This window comes from Octopus bimaculoides, chromosome 8, assembly GCF_046866305.1.
Source record: "Octopus bimaculoides isolate indiv1 chromosome 8, ASM4686630v1, whole genome shotgun sequence".
NCBI lineage: Eukaryota > Metazoa > Mollusca > Cephalopoda > Octopoda > Octopodidae > Octopus > Octopus bimaculoides.
In genome coordinates, this window is record NC_142935.1 from 30710902 (window position 1) to 30731240 (window position 20339).

General features: G+C 37.3%; 1 protein-coding gene across 4 annotated transcripts in view; it reads right to left on the bottom strand.

Moving 5' to 3' along the window:
* The window catches only part of LOC106874635 (neurobeachin-like protein 1), a 228537-nt gene that overhangs the window by 70252 nt on the left and 137946 nt on the right, over positions 1 to 20339 (bottom strand). For all 4 annotated transcript variants that reach the window (XM_089356297.1, XM_089356298.1, XM_089356295.1 and 1 more), the window contains exons 5-8: positions 16415 to 16533; positions 12262 to 12335; positions 1683 to 1765; positions 221 to 400 (exon numbers count right to left, since the gene is read on the bottom strand). In XM_089356297.1, coding sequence (XP_089212423.1) covers positions 221 to 400; positions 1683 to 1765; positions 12262 to 12335; positions 16415 to 16533 — 456 coding nt within the window. The remainder of the gene's footprint in view (positions 1 to 220; positions 401 to 1682; positions 1766 to 12261; positions 12336 to 16414; positions 16534 to 20339) is intronic.

Below are 20339 nucleotides of genomic sequence, written 5' to 3' on the forward strand. Positions count from 1 at the left end.
TGGTTTACTTTTCTGTTAACTTAGCAGTTCAACAAAAGAAGCTGATAGAATAAGTACCAGATTTTTAAAAAAATAAGATAAGGGGTCGATTTATTCAACTAAAAACCCGTCAAGGCAGTGCCCCAGCATGGCCATATTCCAATGACTGAAACAAGTAAAAGATAAAAAAAAGTACATGTAGAGGTAGTAAGGTAGGGAAAATAATTAAAAATATTCTCACCTGGTCTGGACAGGAACAATGAATAACATGCACCATCCGAACAATGCATTTGAGAACCACTTCCTTCAGTGGAATTGCCCACCTGGCTGGAATATCTAGTTCGTTTTGGGGCTTCTGAGAAGACAAAGCTTTTAACAAGACATCCAACGTGGCTGGAGTGATTGACCGTAAGGCATTGTGCTAAGAAAAACAACAAAACAACAATTTTCATCATAATGTTCATCATTATCATCAGTATTTTGCTCATCAATATTATCAGATTTATAGACACAAGGTGTAAAATTTGGAAGCACTGGGGCTGGGGTCAATTACATTGAACCCTGTACTTGACTGGTATCTATTTTATTAAACCCAAAAAGGCGAACGATAAAGTCGACATTAGTGGAATTTGAAAGACAGACAAAATGCCATTAAGTAATTTGTCTAGCTTGCTAACGATTCTGCCAGTTCACCACTTTATAGTCAGAATTAATATCAATGGCATCGCAATTCACCCTTGACCATTTCTGATACTTTTGCATACTTTGATTCCACATCCATTACCACCCAACACTCAAGCTTCAAAGCCGAGGACAGATTCATAAAACAATCTTAAAAAGACAGCATATTAAGAACACAATCACAAATTTTTAATAAAATACATTTCGTTTTTGCTAAATTAGATTTGTTTTATTGAATTACCAAATATGTCCACAAATAACTCTCACACATTGTGTATATGCACACATCATCATCATCATCATTACTTAAAGTCCATTTTCAATGCTGGCAAGGATTGGAGAATTTCAAAGGATCTGGCAAGAGCTGCACCAGGTTCCATTGTCTGTTTTGATATGCTTTCTATTGTTGGATGCCCTTCCTAATGCCAACCCCTACACCAGATGCTTTTGACATGGTAACAGCACCAGTGCTTCTTACATGGCACAAGGACCAGTGCCTTTTACATGGCACCAGTATCTTTTACAAGGTGCCAGCACCAGTGCTTTTTAAGTGGCACTATCACCAGAGCTTTTAGTGTGACACCATCACCAGAGCTTTCTGTGTGACACCATCACCATTGCTTTTTTATGTGGTACCATCACCAGAGCTTTTTATGTGGTACCATCACCAGAGCTTTTTATGTGGTACCATCAGAGTTCTTACATGACACCATTACCAGAGTCTTTTGTGTGACACTATCACTAGAACCTTTTGTGTAACACCATCACCAGAGCTTTGTACATGGTACCATCACCAGAGTTTTTTTAGAAGGCACCATCACCAGAACTTTGTACGTGGTACCATTACCAGAGCATTTATCATGGTACCATCACCAACAGGCTCACGCATACACATATTAAACTCACAAAAACCCACACATAAACATTTTAAAACCCAACATCTTTCTGAAACTGGCCTCAATTAATTAATTAATTAGCATAAATCTCTTTAATGTAATTATAGATCCATCATAGTGACTTACCTGGTCCCCTGACATAACACCACCAAACATATGCAATAAATGAATTTGAGTTTCTTCTGGCAGGTACTTTTTTTGAAAACATTCTGTAAATAATTAAGAAAATTAAGACACTGTATTTAGTATCAATACCAGACAAAATAAATACATACGTTATTATTATTATTATTCCAAACACACAGCATGTATTTTTTGTTGGTTTTCTTTTTTTTTTTTTTTTTTGTCATGTGTTACATTTCTTTATAAAGCTGTAATTAGAAGTAATTCTTAATATTGATTGATGTCTCGTTTAGGAAGAAGACAGCAAATTTAATGAAGATAAAGGAAATGAGGAAAACTACCTTGAAGGCTTTAAGTGCATTAGTGGTGTGTGTGTGTGTGTGTGTGTGTGTGTGTGTGTGTGTGTGTGTGTGTGCCTGTGTGTCTGTGTGTGTGTGTGTGTGTTTTCTCGCTTTTCAATTTAGAATAAATTTTGACTGGCCACCGACTTGGTAACGAAGCTGTAAAGGAAAGCATCTTGATTTGCTCATCATCCTTTAAATCTTAAGCAGGTCTTGCAGATTTTTATAGTCCTAGACAAGATCATTTATTGTGTATGTGTGTGTGTGTGTTTCATTTCTTCATTTCCCTGAAGAGAAGATTACATTGTTTTACACCATTTTATTCCTTTGGAATAATACCAGTGATATCTTCGAAACATGTGTTCGAAGTAAAAGAATTTGAATAACACCTGCGTTTAACTCCATTTATTTATTTATTTATTTTATATATATATATATATATATATATATATATATATATATATATATATATATATAGATATATATATAAGTCAGTAAATAGTGGGGTTGTGTTAACCGCACGTGGAGAAATAACAGGAAAATGAAAAATAATAATAAGGCAGAATGCTAAACTGGAAGCATATTTTAATAAAGATTTCTCTAACCGGCTTTCATTGCGAAGCAAATTTTCAAGAAGAGGGAGAATGAAAATGTTTTTTACAAAGAAGTACAAAATGAAGAAAATAATATATAAAAAAATAAATGTACCAATACATTATATTGTCTTTGAGCTTTTGAAGTTCAATGGTAATTCATGTATATAATGGTTGGAAAAATAAGGATGCATGAGAATTGAGAATTGTGTTAGGTTTAAAAACAGGATTAAAAGTTTGTGTTAAGCAGGAAGTGTGGTGTCAAAACAGGAAGTGTGTGTAAGGGGAGACAAATGTTTTTAGTTGGAGTTATGAACTCTTTTTCAACATTCATTCTCCCTCTTCTTGAAAATTTGCTTCGCAATGAAAGCCGGTTAGAGAAATCTTTATTAAAATATGCTTCCAGTTTAGCATTCTGCCTTATTATTATTCTTCATTTTCCTATATATATATATATATATATATATATATATATATGTATGTATGTACATGCATACAACTGAAATAATGCTCATTAAAAATGTATGTATTTGTCTTAAAGTAAATAGGATTATACATATCCAAACCTCAAAACTGTGCACAATCAATCTTACGGCCAGTTGTGTCCTCACTGACTTAACGATCCTCTGATGAGTTCAATCATTAATAAGATCAACAGCATGAAACCTTCAGTTCCAATTATATAATCCTAGCATATGAATAAACATACATCAGACTCTACACATTTCTAACATAAGGATTTATTAAGCTGTTTTATCTTCTTTTGGATCAGAAAATAAACAGCTGTTGGTTTGTTTATGTCTCTGTAACTTAGTTGTTCAGTAAAAAGAAGCGACTGGATAAGTAACGAGCATAGAATAAGTACTGGGGTTGATGAGGTCAACTAATCCTTGAAAGCAGTGCTCCAGCATGACAACACACTAGTGATTGAAATAAGCAAAAGTTGTTGTGTTGTGTCTTGTTTCTCACTTCCACTTGACAACTGGTGCTGGTTTGTTTACATCCTCATAACTTAGCAGTTTGGTAAAAGAGACCAATACAACAAGCGCCAGATTTAAAAGATAAACAAATACTGAGGTTGATTTGTTTGACAAAAAACTCTTCAAGGTGATGCTCCGGCATGGCCACACTCAGATGACCGGAACAAGTGAAAGATGAAGACACACACACACACACACACATACATACACAAGCTCTTGATATTAAAGACCTCGGCAAATGAATATGTAGAGAAATGCACCAACACTATATATTATGAAACTCTTGAATATATATAAGTAATTTATTGGGCAATAAAACAGCCTCCACCCTCTTTTATATGAGAGGCTGGACTTCAATGGCCCATTAAATGGAAATTGCTGCTTGGAGAGAACAGTAACTGAACAGAATCATCTCCATAAAGTGGTTTCTCCTGTTTTACAATTTATACAAGAATTTTATAGGAAGAAACTTTTTTTATTTCCCTAGGAGGTTATTTATTACATTTATTATTACAATAAGGTGATAAACTGACGGAACCATTTGCACACCACGCAAAATGCTCGGCAGCATTTTGTCTGTATTTATGTTCTGAGTTCAAATATGGCTGTGGTCAGCTTTGTCTTTCATCCTTTCAGGGTTGATAAAATAAGTAAACAGTTGCGCACTGGGAGTGGGGAGGGGGCGATAAAATCAACTTACCCCTACCCCAAAATTGCTGGCCTTGTGCAAAAATTTGAAATCATAGAAACGTGGTGAGCTGACAGAATCGTAAGCATGCCGGGCAAAAGGCTTGGCAGCATTTCAATTGTCTGGATCTTTTTTAAAACGGGGGCCACATTTTTCATTAACGAAACACTTTGAAACTTGGAACACTGGTAGAATGTGTCATATAAAACATCTTTTTCTCTTAGTCTTCTTAAAAAAAAAAAAGAAATCCATAAATTATTCCATGTTAAAGTTGTCGTATTTCTGTAATTTCAACCAATCACTGACGTCCATTCAGCCGATATACATTAAGTGCCGACTACATAAACAAACGATTCTGAAACAATTAACCCTAACCCTAACCCTAACCCTAACTCTAACCCTAACCCTAACCCTAGGGTTAGGGTTAGGGTTAAAGCAAATTTAAAATGAAAAAAGCAAATAAAACGAAGAATCGTTTATTTATGTAGTCGGCACTTAATGTATATCGGCTGAATGGACGTCAGTGATTGGTTGAAATTATCGAAATAAGACAATTTTTTACATGAAATAAATTCGAATACAAAAATATTTTTCTGTTCTATAACACAAAATAGATAAGTATACGAAGTTTGAAAGTCTTTCGGTACCAAAAATACTACGTAAAACATTAATGAAAAATGTGGCCCCCGTTTTAAAAAAGATCCAATTGTCTTTATGTTCTGTATTCGAATTCTGATTAAGTTGAATTTGCTTTTCATCCTTTTGGGGTTGATAAAATAACTAACAGTTGAGCACTGGGGGTTGATGTAACCAGCTTACCCCTCTGCCGGACCTGCTGGCTTTGTGCCAGGATGTGATAACAATATGAATAATATTAGTGAGGAGGTGGCAGAATCATTAGCACAACGAGCGAAATGCGTTCTGTGTTCAAATCCTGCCAAGGTCGACTTTGTCTTTCATTTTTTTAACAACTGAGCCATGCGCCTTCACACAGATATAAAACACACGTACAAACAGATATAAACACACACACACACACATGCACATGCACGCACACTATCATTATTGTCATTATCACCAACCTAAGAGCCTTACTGTCTTGATTCCTAAGACACATCAGGTTGGTAACCTGGTTTCTATAGTGTATAAGTAACAGAGACACAACATTGCCCCCTGAACAGAAGGCCAGTCCATTGCATGGTTACTCATTTACAGCTGAGTGGAGTGGGCCAAATTGAAACAGAGTGTTTTGCTCAAGAACACAATGCACTGCCAAGTTCAGGTATTGAAACCATAATCTTATGATAATGAGTGCAACACCCTAACCACTACGCCATGAACCTACACACACACACACACAGAAACTAGATTCTGCGCTCGAATGAGTATGAATGTGTACAAATATATATTAACATATGGACGTATAAATATAAGGTGTGTTTACATGTACGTGTGCATTTGTGTGTGTGAGGGGGAGAGACAGACTGAGAGAGAGAGAGAGAGAGAGAGAGAGAGAGAGAGAGAGAGAGAAGCAGTGTACTTAAAAGCAAAATGATGAAATTCATTGAACGAGCCAGTTGGTTCATACGAGATAGCTTATGTGGTACATAATTGATTCCTCTTGACAAGAACAATAGACTTAAAAGTGACACAGTGCAATCAGTGATTGAGAGGCTGTTGTAGCTATTGCGCAGGAGCAGGTCAATTGATTGTATGCTGTAGTCCACAGTGAAATACAGACTGAAAAGTAAAACTTCATTCTCTCATCTCACTTAGTGCACCATTGCTATCAATATCTAATTCTTATAATGCCTCCAGAGCAACAATGCTAAGTCAACAATAAATTAGATTTTCAACAGCTGCATGGAATTTGGGGGTCAAAAGTAGACAAGCACTCACACATACGCATCATCATCATCATCATTTTATCGTCCACTCTTCCATGCATTTTCTACGGCCAGTTGCCCTTCCTGTTGTCAGCACTCTCTTGTTTCCAAGTGAGGCAGTATCTCTCCATAGCCAGACATTTTTTCATAGAATATTCTTTTCTACTCTAGGCACAAGGCCCGAAATTGCTTCTTTTTCTTTTTTTTTTTTTGGCGGGGCAGGGCGGGGAGCAGTCAATTAGATCAACTGGTACTTAATTTATTGACTCCGAAAGGATTAAAGGCAAAGTCGACCTTAGTGGAATTTGAACTCAGAACGTAAAGACAGATGAAATACTGCTAAGAATTTCGTCCAGTGTGCTAATGTTTCTGCCAGCTCGCCGCCATAAATGGAATTAGATAATTCTTTTCTATTCTACCAACAAGTCCCAAAATTTTTGGGGAGGGTGCCAGTCGATTAGATCGACCCCAGTACTCAACTGGTACTTAATTTATCGACTCCAAAAGGATGAAAGGCAAAGTTGATCTTGGTGGAATTTGAACTCAGAACTTAAAGACAGACAAAATACCACTAAGCATTTCGCCTGGCATGCTAATGTCTCTGCCAGCTCGTCACCTTTTTTCCATAGAAAATTGGAAAGGAATGACATTCAATTACAACATTCATATAAAGTCAAGACAAGGAGGCTTAAACATACACCTATAGACATACATGTATGTGTGTGTGTGTGTGTGTGTGTGTGTGAAATGCTTGTATATATGTACAAACATAATGGTGGTGCCACAGCTTTCAAGCTGAAACTAGTTAAAGTTACACACACACACACACACACGCGCACACACATAGTGGGCATCTTTTAGTTTCTGTTGACCAAACCTACTCACAAGGCTTTGGTAAGCCAGGTCAGCCTGGCTGTAGTAATATACACTTGTCCAATCTGCCCTGCACTGGTATTGAACCAAAAACCATGTGATTGAGAAGAAAACTTCTGAATTACACACCCACACCTGCCACTTATAAAGTAAGCAATATGCATAAAATTTATGCAAGCACTTACACACACACACACACACACACACACACAAATACAAAGATGTGCACATGTGCACACATATATCCACATATATATAAACAGCAATTCAAAAACTTATGAGATTTAGATTGAATCCTCTTAGGAATTTCGAAATCTAAATCATATTTGTTTCTTCTAAACTCTACAATTCATTTTAACTCATTCTGATATCGAGCCTCTTGAGACTGCCTCTGGGTCTCTAATACAAAGCCAAATTGTTTTAAAGAGTTCAATATTTAAATTGAAGCTTTTGTTAAACTATTTCTGCTAAAATACACTGCCTTTGTTTCAGTTAATTTGGAAAACAATGGAGAATTTCTAACAATAAGTCTTTCATTATTAATATGGTGTTTGGAACATAAATTAACACACAATATTGATGGAAGGTTTTAATTTAGAACACTTGAACACACAAAGTTTATATCAGAAACAGGAGCAGTCTCAGTGGAGTTAGTACCAAAAGGGTTGAACTTTTCAGTCATAATGTTTATATGAGGGAGTGCTGACAAGTTCCTGGTTTTAAGGGGATTGCAAAAGGCCTGGTTGGAGGCCCAACGTTTCGATTTCTTTTACAAGGCTTAAGAAAACTGAAGGACTGCTGCGATAAGTGTGTGAATCTGAGATGGGGATATATTGAATTATTAACTGATTCTCCTATATTTTCTTTTACCCAAAGCCAGGAACTTTACAACAACCCCTCTTACATGAACTTTTCTGCTAAATTATGTTCTATCTATAAAGTTTTGTACCTGAACAAATTATAAAAGAAACGATTAATTAAATCCCTGCACAGTCTTGAAATTTGGGTAAAGCCACCCAAAACACAGAGGAGAGAAAACTAAATAAATATAGGAGCCTGACCGGCCAGTATCAGTTTGTGCCAGTCACTGTCAAGACTTTGGGTGCTCTTAGATCCTGCATTGCCAATTTCCACCTGTGTGTGTGTGTGATCATCATCATTTAACCTCCTTTTTCCATGCTGACATGGGTCAGATGGTATGACAAGAACAGATAAGCCAGAAAGCTGTCAGCTCCTACGTCTACTTTGTTATGCTTTCTACACCTGGATGCCCTTCCTAATGCTAACCACTTAGAATGTACAGGGTGTTTTTTATGTGGCCCCAACACCGGTGAGGTCGCCAAATACCTACAAGACCCCTCAACTGAGTGAGGTATAGAATGGAAGGATAATAAGTTATGATAGAGAGAAAGGAGCAAGTGTCTTGCTGAAAAGGTAAATACATGGTTTGCCCACCTGGAAAGCGAGAGAGAGAGAGAGAGAGAAAGAGATGGGAAGTCCAGGTACAATGTGAATAAAAGACAGAATAAGATTACATACACACACACTTAATCTTTCTCTCTCTCACACACACACACACAGAGTAAATAGAGCATACTTGAAATGGTTAAAGACTTAGAGCATGATTTCCATTGAGAATATTCTTTTATCTTATAATCGATGACCAATATTACCCAGAAGTGGGATTCATTGTAGCATTATCATTAAAACAACAAATAATAGCTTGGTATTAACTGAAGGAGTAGTTAACATTGTTGTAAATATTGCTTTAAGAGTAAAATCAACGTTGTGCCACTGCTGCCACTTTCTGGGTTTCATAACAAACCAGGAAGATGGGTTGGAAAACATTTCTATCAAATACTACTCCAGATGACATCATTTACATAACATGGGTAGATGCAGGAGTTAGGGTGGTTAAAAAGCTTGCTTCTCTACCATATGGTTTCTTGTTCAGTCTCACCATGGCACCTTGAGCAAGTGTCTTCTGCTACAACCTTTAGACAATCAAAGCCCTGTGAATGGATTTGGTGGATGGAAACTGAAAGAAGCCCATTGTAAATACAGGTATGTATACATGTAAGTGTGTATGTATGAATGTTTGTATTATTGATCACACACATACACACAGAATTTGTTTTGTTTATACACCAAATTTGCTATGGGATAGTATGTGGGGTAGCTGTGTATCTGGGGTAGCTGAGCATTAGCCCTTTCAATACCAACCCGGCTGAAACCACCTCTGGCTCTCTACTACAAATGTCTTGTTTTCATAAGTTCTGAATTAAAATCTTCCCCCAAACCTTAGTCACAATTTATGTCCCTAACACTAGCTTAATGGTAACTAAGTTATTTTACTAAATTCTTTGTTATATTTAAAATTAATTGAAAGAAACACAGACCATCTCAGAATAAATATGGTCATGAAAGGGTTAAAGAACACCTGAATGTCGTAGACAAAATGAGACAACTCACCTCGGATTGAATCCGAGAGTGATAGATATTGATATTTTGTCTGTGTGTGTGTGCATGTGCTTATGTCTCCTTGTCTTCATATTGTATGATATCCATAAAGGAGAATCGCCATCATGTGAGCAGTGTCATTTCTTTCCAATATTCTGCAAAAACATACCTGGTCAAGGGGAAATATTAACTTGCCGTGAAACAGGTAAGGGTTGGCAACAGGAAAGGCACCCAACCTTAAAAAAAATCTTGCTTTAATAAATTCTGTTTGACCCATGCAAGGATGGAAAATTAAACATTAAATGATGAGGATTGTTTCATATTTTAAATGGCATTGGGCAAGCCATCAGTTTTTTGGAAATAATAAATCTGATTTCCAACAGAGCTGTTTCTAATATGCAACAGTCCAAAGGTGACAAACCAGCAGAACTGTTAGCATGCTGGGCAAAATGCTCAACAGCATTTCATCTGTCTCTTAGGTTCTGAGTTCAAATTTCGTCAAAGTCAACTTTATCTTTTGGGGTCCTTTTGGGATCAATAAAACAGGTATCAGTTGGGCATTGGGGGCTGATGTAATTGACTTGCCCCGTCCCTTGAAATTACAGGGCTGTGTGCCAAAATTTGAAACCAAAAAATAATAGTAAGGATGGAGGGGCAGAGTTAGTAGAAAATGAAATGCTAATTTGGAACAAATTGCGAAAAAACATTTGGTGTTTTAATATTCAACAAGGCAACCCTATAATTAGATGCCATAAATTTCACAAGATAATCTTGAGATAGCAGAAAAGTAATAAAAAGACACTATTAACATTTTCTCATAAACTATAAAATTACACTTCTCTGTTCTATTTGTATCAGTTTCTACTTTTGTGTTCCTTTAATCAAATGCAGGTGTAGCAATAAGTTTGCTTCCCAAGCACATGGTCTTGAGTACAGTCCCAAGAGTCTTCTATTATAGCCCCAGGCTAATCGAAGCCTTGCAGTTGGATTTGGTAGATGAAAACTGAAGGAAGCACGCATGCATGTAGGTCATTATTTAAGTCTTTGTTTCAAGATTTCTTGCCAAAAGAAAAAGAGCCGATTTCTGACCTCAATCCAACAATAAGGTATTTTGCATGTATGTGTGTATGTATTTATGTATGTAGGTTCTTTCTCATCTGTTTTTAATGATTTAACCCTTTCGTTACTGTATTTATTCTGAGATGCTCTGTGTTTCTTTCAATTACTTTAAATATAACAAAGAATATTCCACCTGTATTCCTTTTGTTGATTGATGGATGGATGGACGGATGGATGTTGCTGTCTCCTTGCCTTGACATCACATGATAGTTGTAAGTAAGTGTCACCATTACACAAGTGGTGTCCTTCGTTTTCACTCATCCATGAAACACATTTGGCCATGGAGAAATATCACTTTACTTGGAAACAGGTGAAGATGGATGACACAAAAGGCTTCTGGCCGTGAAAGATTCACCTTAACAAATTCCACTCAACCCATGCAAACATCAAGAAGTGGATATCAAAATAACAATGATGATGATGATGATACCGTCCTGTCTGAGACTGCAATCCATTTCTCTGATATAAAACTCATTAGTTTTAAAGTATTCTATATTTAAATTAAAACCATCAGTCATAAATCAATACAAGAAATTGTTCTTAAGTCCTCAACACCAGTTTAATATAAAAATATCTGTGGCTGTGTGGTGAGGAGTTTGCTTCTCTCTCTCTCTCTCTCTCTCTCTCTCTCTCTCCACACATACACACATAAATCATGGATGAAAATTAGATATCCTCTGTATAGAATACACTTAAAAGTGCTCAAGAAGATTAAAGTTGGGTAGGTATAGAAATAAATGTAAGGTTGAGCAAGTTAGACAGATCAATATATAAAGTTTTACTATATTGATACATGAAATACAAGGTATGTATACAAAAAGATGTATATATGTTTACATACAAAAATGATTGACTTACACAGAATATAAACGAAATAGAGGATTAAAGAGATTGGGGAAAAGTGTTACAAATTCAACAGCTATTTCTGGGGGCTCACAGGTCCAAAATAGTGTTTGTAGATTGATTCCATCATAGGATAAGGCGAGCCTCCGTCTTCAGGGAAGAAATCTTACATTTGAGACGTTAAAGGAAAGAAGTTCAAAGATGGAATTCCATCTTTGACCTTCTTTCTTATAACACCTCAAATGAGGCTCGTCTCATCCTATGGTGGAATCAATCTACAAACATTATATTGGACTGCCAAGCATCGACCACAGATACAGGAGAGAGAGAGAGAGAGAGAGATATACAGAAGAGAACGAGAGATACAGGAGAGAGAGATACAGGAGAGAGACAGAGATACAGGAGAGAGAGATACAGGAGAGAGAGATACAGGAGAGAGAGATACAGGAGACAGAGATACAGGAGAGAGAGAGAGATACAGGAGAGAGAGAGAGACAGAGATACAGGAGAGAGAGAGACAGAGAGAGAGAGAGAGAAATACAGGGGAGAGAGAGAGAGACGTGCAGAAAAGTAAGAAGCAACAAAATGAGAAGAGAAAGAGAGAGAGAGACGTGCAGAAAAGTAAGAAGCAACAAAATGAGAAGAGAAAGAGAGAGAGAGCATGTGTGTGCGGTTATGTGTGAGTGTGTGCATGTTGAATAAGTGCGAAAGAATAAAAGTGGAAGAAGACAAAGAAAAAAGAGAGAAGTAAAAATAGATAAATAAATTTTGAAAAAGTATGTTTTGAGAGATTTCTTACCGTGAAAATATGGAATAACTTCAACATGGAGCAATGCAGGTTGGATATTTAGATGGCTTTTGTCAACTGTACACCTGGAGAGCAAGAAGAAAAGAGAGTAAGAATAGTTATTTCTTTATTGCCCACAGGGGACAAACAAGGAGAGACAAAGGGATTAAGTCAATTACATCGACCCCAGTGCGTTACTGGTACTTGTTTAATCGACCCCGAAAGGATGAAAGGCAAAGTCGACCTCGGTGGAATTTGAACTCAGAATGTAACGGCAGACGAAATACTGCTAAGCATTTCGCCCGGCATGCTAACGTTTCTGTCAGCTTCCACCGCCTTAAAATTATTTCTTTATTGCTCACAAGGTACTGAAAAAGACAAGGGCAATGGTACTTATTTTATCAGCCACAAAAGGATGAATGGCAAAGTTGAACTCACTGGAATTTCAAGTCACAGCAGAAGAAATGCCACTAAACATTTTGGCCAATGCACTAACAATTCTACCAATGCTGCCTTAATCTGATGAAATAATGGCAACAGATTTTAACATAATGGAATATTTCTTTTTTGTCTGACTCTGGATATATAGAACTGGCTTATATATATATATATATATATATATATATATATATATATTATTGCCCACAGGGGGCTAAACATAGAGGGAACAAACAAGGACAGACAAAGGGATTAAGTCGATTACATTGACCCCAGTATGTAACTGGTACTTATTTAATCGACCCCGAAAGGATGAAGGGCAAAGTCGACCTCAGCGGAATTTGAACTCAGAACATAACAGCAGTCGAAATACCGCTAAGCATTTTACCCTGTGTGCTAACGATTCAGCCAGCTCGCCGCCTTATCAGAGTAATAATATTATAAAGACAATGAGGAAGTCTCTACAGAGACACAGCAACTGCTGGAAAGAGAAACCAAATCAGACACATTTCTTTAAAATAAGGAAGGACATGTAAATCAAAATCATCATCATCACAGCATGAGACAACTGGGCACAGCTGTTTGAACACTGATGATTTGGCATGGCTGACTGGACATTCAGCAGGTTTTGATGACGAGTACTTTTGACACTGGACGCAAACACACACACACAAACACATACAAACATGCATGTGTATGCGTGTGTTATTCTCTTGATATTGTGCAATGTAAACAAATGTCATTCATGTCCAATATTCTATGAAAACAGGTGACCATCAGGAAATATTACCTTGCTTCGAAACAGGTCAAAGACTGGCAACAGGAAGGGCATCTGACTGCTGAAAATACGCCTCAATAAGCTCTGTCTGATCCATGAAGGCATGGAAAAATGGACGTCAAAATGATGATGATAATATATGTTAGGAATTATAGGTGAAAAGATGGCTACATGGTTAAGAAGTTCACATCCATACCACATGGTCTGGGGTTCAGTTCCACTAAATGACACTAAATGCAAATGTTCTCTACTGTAGCTCTAGGCCAGAGGTTTTCAAACTTTTTGAGCCACTGCTCCCCTTATGACCACATAATACCCACAGCGCCTCCAACCCCTATTTTCATGTCTAAATAAATATTTTACATTTTACTAATTTATATATACCATGAATCATTTGATTTTTAATATAACATCATATAATTTGTATACAATACGATAATAATATTATAATAAATACATAGCGTCCCCCAATCCACTGCCTTCTTCCCAATGCCTCCTTTTTCTCTACCACTCCGACCCCCACTTCCCCCTTAGGCACCAGCGCCCACCAGGACCGTCTCAACGCCCGCCGGGGGAGGGGGCAGTAGCGACCACTTTGAGAACCTGTGTTCTGGACAAAGCAAAGCCTTGTGAGTGGGTTTCATAGATAAAAAAGTTTGTCATGTACGCAAATGTATGCGTATGTATGTATTAATGCATACATGCAAGTATTTGTGTGTATATGTGTATGTGAGTGCACATGTATACGTGTGCATGACAGACAGAGAGATTGTTTGCTAATACAAATTGCAAAGGAAATAGAATCAATAAATATAATTGAGTTTATAAATATCTCTTTATTAACAATGTACCTATCTTGAAGAGAAATCAACTTTAAATAAATAGCGTGTAGAGCTGTCATCATCATCATCATCATCATCGTTTTCTCATTCGCTTTTCCAGGCTTGCATGAATCAGACAGAATTTGTTGAAGCCTCCTGTCACCGAACCTTACCTGTTTCCAAGCGTAGAAACATTTCCCCAAGGGCAGACATGTTTTTCATAGAAGACTGAGAACAAACAACACCACTTGTCTGATGACTGATGCTTGTTTACATCACATGATAACAAGAGAACAGCACACACACACACACACACACATATGTGTGATTTTGTGTGTGTGTGTGTGTGTGTGTATGAGGGCACACTGCCTAGTGGTTAGGGTGAAGCAATGGCAATTTAGCTATTGTGATTTCAATTCCTAGGCTGGGTGATGTGTTGTGTTCTTGAGTAAGAACACTTCAACTCATGTTGCCCTGTGATCACTTCAACACCTGGCATGATACACCTTGCACCTGTCCAGGTAACAGCAATATGATGTCAGGAGTGAACAAATATACAGCACAAACATTTGATCACTATAAACAAATCATTTGTGCAGGTCATTTGGCAAAACTAAACGCTCATATGTCGTCAACGGAAGAGTCCATCTATGTATGTGTATATATATATATATATATATATATATATATATATATATATAATCCAAGAAAGTTAGAGGTCGTGAATCTAGCCCACTTTGAATTTTTCATTTTTAATTGCTGATATGACAGTGTGTGTGTGTCATATGTGTTTGTATATTGTTTTTATTGTCCTCTTGGTTGAAAAATAAACAGGTAAATTGACATAGTACAGTGTCTGCAAGTTGATGAGTACCACATATTCCCCTCCATTTTCTTATTGCTATATATATATATATATATATATATATATATATATATATGATGGACTCTCCCGCCAAAGGCAATGTATGAGTAACTACATGTGGATTGTAGGCCATTTTTTTTCTTCCATCTTCTTTTCCTCTCAGACTTTCCTCTGTCTCCTGTTTCTGAAGAAGAGCTTTGCTTGAAATGTAAAATACCCTGGTGTGGTTCTTGGCTTGCCAGTCCCCAGTCAAACCATCCAACCCATGCCAGCATGGAAAGCAGACGTTAAACAATGATGATGATGATGATGATGATGAACAGGCTTCTTTCAGTTTCCATCTGTCAAATCTAGTCACAAAGCCTTGGTTGGCCAGAGGCTATAGTAGAAGACACTTGTCCAAAGTGTCACACAGTGGGACTGAACCCAGAACCATGTGGTCGGGAAGCAAACTTCTTACCACACGACCATGCCTGTGACTAATTATAAAATATTTTAAAGAAGACAAAAGCCTCTCTGACAATAAATTGAGATCTGGTGTAGAGCAGAAAGAGGGTAGCAAGACACTGAAGCCATATTAACAACAGCACAATCGTTCTCACTTTCACTTTTCCATGCTTGCATGGGTTAGACAGAATAAATTGTGGTAGATTTTTCTATTGGCTGGATGCCCTTCATTGTTGCCAACCCTCACTGTTTCCAAGTAAAGTAATATCTCCTCATGGCCAGATATGTTTTCACAGAATATTGGAAAATTGAATGACATCAATTTATTACAATCATGTGATGTTACGATTAGGGGATAAAAATATGCACATTCACATGCACATATAGACACACACATATATATACAAATAAGGATACAAACATTTATATACATACATATACATACACACACATACATATAGACACACACACATGCATATATACATATACACACACACACATATATACACATGTACACACACGCACGTGTATATACAAACATACACATATATATATACATGTACACACACACATTCACACAAACATATATATATATGTATACAGACTCACACATGTATACAAACATACACACACACATAAACACGCACACACATGCATGCATAATCACAGTATGGGTGAATTGAACCTAATTATAATTTGTCAGTAAGTCAGATCAGATTGCCAGACACAATGAAACCTATTGTGACTATTCTTCAGTGGCACACAGTCCTGCCAAAGACGAACCATTTTAAGACATGAAAGAGAGAAAGAACTTACTTTCTAAGCCGCTTCCTCCACACAAAATATGGGTCATAAAGACACTCAAAGAAGTAAATGGTATGCTTGAGGAAAGACAATAGTATCACATTTTTATTTGGTTCAGATGAATCACAAATCTGAAAAAAAAAGAGAGAAAAAAAATATGAAAAAAAAGAGAAAAATCAAGGAAAGAATTTAATGATAAAGAAGTTAGTGGTTAATGTTAGCAATGGCATTTTCTAATAATCATCATCATCATTGTTGTTGTTTTAATGTCTCCTTCCATGTGCTTGCATGGGTCAGACAGAATATGTTGAGGTGGGCTTTCTATGCTCAGGTGTTCTTCCTGTCACCAACCCTCACCTCTTTTCAGTTAGGTAACGTTCCCCCTTGACCAGACATGTTTAACAACGAAGGACACCATTTGCATGACGGTGGCTTGCTCTTACAACTATCACGTGATATTAAGGCAAGGAAGACAGAAAAACACACTCACATATGATGGGCTTCTTTCAGTTTCCATCTGGCTGGACCAGGACTACAGCAGAAGACACTTGTTGCCAAAGGTGCCATGCACTAGAACTGAACCCAAAACCATGACATTGGGAAGCTAGCTGCTTACCCCACAGCCACCCCCACACCTCTAATGTATACCATATAACTGCTAATGTATAACTGTAGCTACCAAGATTTTCTCACATCAATGTAATTACCCCGTTTGTAATATTCCCAATAACATGAATAGTTGAACAGGCACAGGTGTCAGGAGAGCTGCAAGTGATAAATGGTGATAAGTTTGAACACTACAGCTTCATTCTTCAAATCCTAGCTAGATTGAGTTAGCCATTTATCCATCTCAAGTTAATAATGTAATTACTAAATTATCAAAGAGGAAATATAGCTTACTGCCGTTAATCTAAGCCTTGCCTAATCAGTCAGTGAGAAACATTTCTGTAATAAATGGAGAAACCTATCCAAGTTAGGTTATGTCTTCATCCAATTAACACTATGCAAGTTGAAATAAGCATCAGCTGAGTCGTAGCCTCAGTCTGTAGAACTGTTACTTCTATGTGAACAGCTTTCCTATCATCATCATCATTATCATCATCCTCAACTCTATGTCCATACACAGCATCACCATCACTGTCATCATTACTCTCACCTTTATCATCATCCTTGACTGATATTTCTAAAGAAGCATAGCAGCATGCTATCCTGTGATCTGAGGGTAAACCCTGACACATCTTCACCATAATCCTTTTATTTTCCCAGCTGGTGGGGTATCCGTGTGTCTCCTCTTCAGCAAGATACCTTTTTCTGTCTTTCTATCATATTTAACCCTTTAGCAGTCAGATAACTCTGTCAAATGTAATGCTTATTTATTCACATCGTTTTTAATTAATCATAGCAGTTCGGCAGAATAAGCACCAGGCTGAAGAAAAAAACGTACTGGAGTCAGCTTGTTGGATTAAGAATTTTTCAGGATGGTGCCCAAGCATGGCCACAATCTAATGACCTAAACAAGTAAAACATAAAACCAAAAATGTTCCTTATCAATAGAATCTACTTTGTCTCTTTCCTCTTCAGAACTCACTATTCCAAATTCCACCTGTTTTCTGTAAATCATTATTATTGCTTCTATTATTTCATTTGTATTCCACACATTAGCCTCTCTCAAGATCCGTGTCCTGGATTGTACTAGACAGTATATCGAAGTGAAGTATGGAACCCACTACTGAGCCAGAGCTTTGGTTAAGTGTCACTCTTCACCACGCCTTTTTTAAATATATCATCATCATCAGCAGCCAGTGTTTTAAATCTGAGTTTTGCCCCTGTTAACAGGGGTGCCCAGATCTACCTCAGTGCCATAGCAACCATGGTAGGCAGGTGCAGCCGACTCCAACCTTTGGGCTGGCTGACTGGTGTCCATTCTCCTTTGCTATCATGAGGCTTTTTTGGAGCTGGATTTTCTACAGGGAGCATGCCCTTGCTTACCCCCAGCCTCAGTTTCTAGACATGAGTGGTCCCAAGACCAAGGCCTCTACCACAATTTTTAAGAAATGTGGTGGAAAACTAGCTCAGGAAGGCAGGGACACTACTCCCTGAGACCCCTTTCGTAACCCCCCTACTATTATATATATAATGTGCTTCCACACATTCTCTGTCAGCAAAATCTGCTCACACAGCATAAGTCAAGCCAAGACTATAGTAGAAGTCCCTTGGTCAAGGTGTCATACAGTGGGACTGAACCCTAAACCACAAGGTTGCAAAGTGAGGTTCTTAACCACACTGCCATGCTAGATCCCATATAGCAGATAACTGTGAATAACGCTGAAGTATTTTACACTGTATCCATATTACAGTTTCCTCATTGATGCAGTTATTTTCTTTGCTTTTTTTCTCTCCAATATCAATAATTCAATTTTATTTATAGATGAAATTCTATATCACAGAACCTCTTTAACGTGTAAAGACAAAATTTCCATTAACAAAACTGTTTCCAGTCTTTAATATAGCAACTTCAGTTTCTATTCTCAAATATTCAGATACCATTCTTAACAATAAGAAAGAAACACTCACAGATCAAATGTCGATCAATTGAATCCGTCATTAGTTGCTATCATGTTAAATTTACCACATGTTGAGGTATGGTTATGTGGTTAAAAAGAATGCTTCCCAACTATGCGGCTTCAGGTTCAGTCCCACTGCACAGCATCATGGATAATTATTTTCTACTATAGCCCCTGGGCCAACTAAATCTTTGTGAGGGAATTTGGTAGAGAGACACTGAAAGAATCTCATCATGTGTGTGTGTGCGTGCACATGTGTGTGTCTGTCTTGACATCATGTGATGGTTCTTTACATGTGTCACCATCATGCAAGTGGTAGTGTTTGTTTCCAATCTTCCATGAAAAACATGTCTGATGATGGGGAAATATTACCTTGCTTGGAAATAGGTGAGAGTTGGTAACAGGAAAGGCATCAGTCTGTAGAAAACCTGCCTCAACAAATTCCGTCTAACCCATGCAAGCATGGAAAAGTGGATGTTAAAACGATGATGGTGGTGGTAATGATGATAGTAATGGCAGTAGTTGTGAAATTCACTGAAATGCATAAACCCCACAAAAAAGATGATTTGGCTCATGGGTAAAGATTAACTCATCAATACATAACAATCTTTAGTTTACAGAAATGTACCGTTCCTCCCCACTCCTCCCCACCCACTTCTCTCTCTCTCTCTCTCTCTCTCACTCACTTTCTTCCTTTTCTATCAATGCTACAACAGTTTTAGCTCTTGTCAATCAGATAGCGCCATATTCCTTTCATCCAATAACCTGTGGGTGAATTTGGAAACTGTGTGGAAGCCCTCGGTGCATACACGCATATGTGTGTGTGTGTTTCTGCATTTTCTTTCTCCACTGCTTGACACCCAGTGTTGGTTTGCTTACATCCTACTAACTTAACAGCTCAGCAAAAGAGACCAACATACATAAAACACAAACACACATCTATGTAACAGGATTATTCCGATCTCTGTTCACCATATCCGTCACAGAACTTTGGTTGGCCCAGGGCTATAACAGAAGACATTTACTGAAGATACTACACAGTGAGACTCAACCCCAAAGCAGTCTACCAAGAAGCAAACTTCATAAACACAAAGCTGAGTCAGCACCAACCGTTTCCTATTTATTATTATTATTATTAGCTGACATAGACCATCAATAGTTTGAGGATTCTGCTGTTTTTCAATATATTTGTAAACCGAGTCAGAATTTCCTATATAGATCTGCTTGATTAGAGCAGACATATGTAAAACAACTAACTCTTATCTGTCTTCTTTCCTGCCATATCTATTTCCCAGCCAACAAAAATGGTTTATGCAGTCCTGAAATACTTCAAAAATAGGCATCAGCTGCAAGAGAAGTTTAATGTTTAAAGA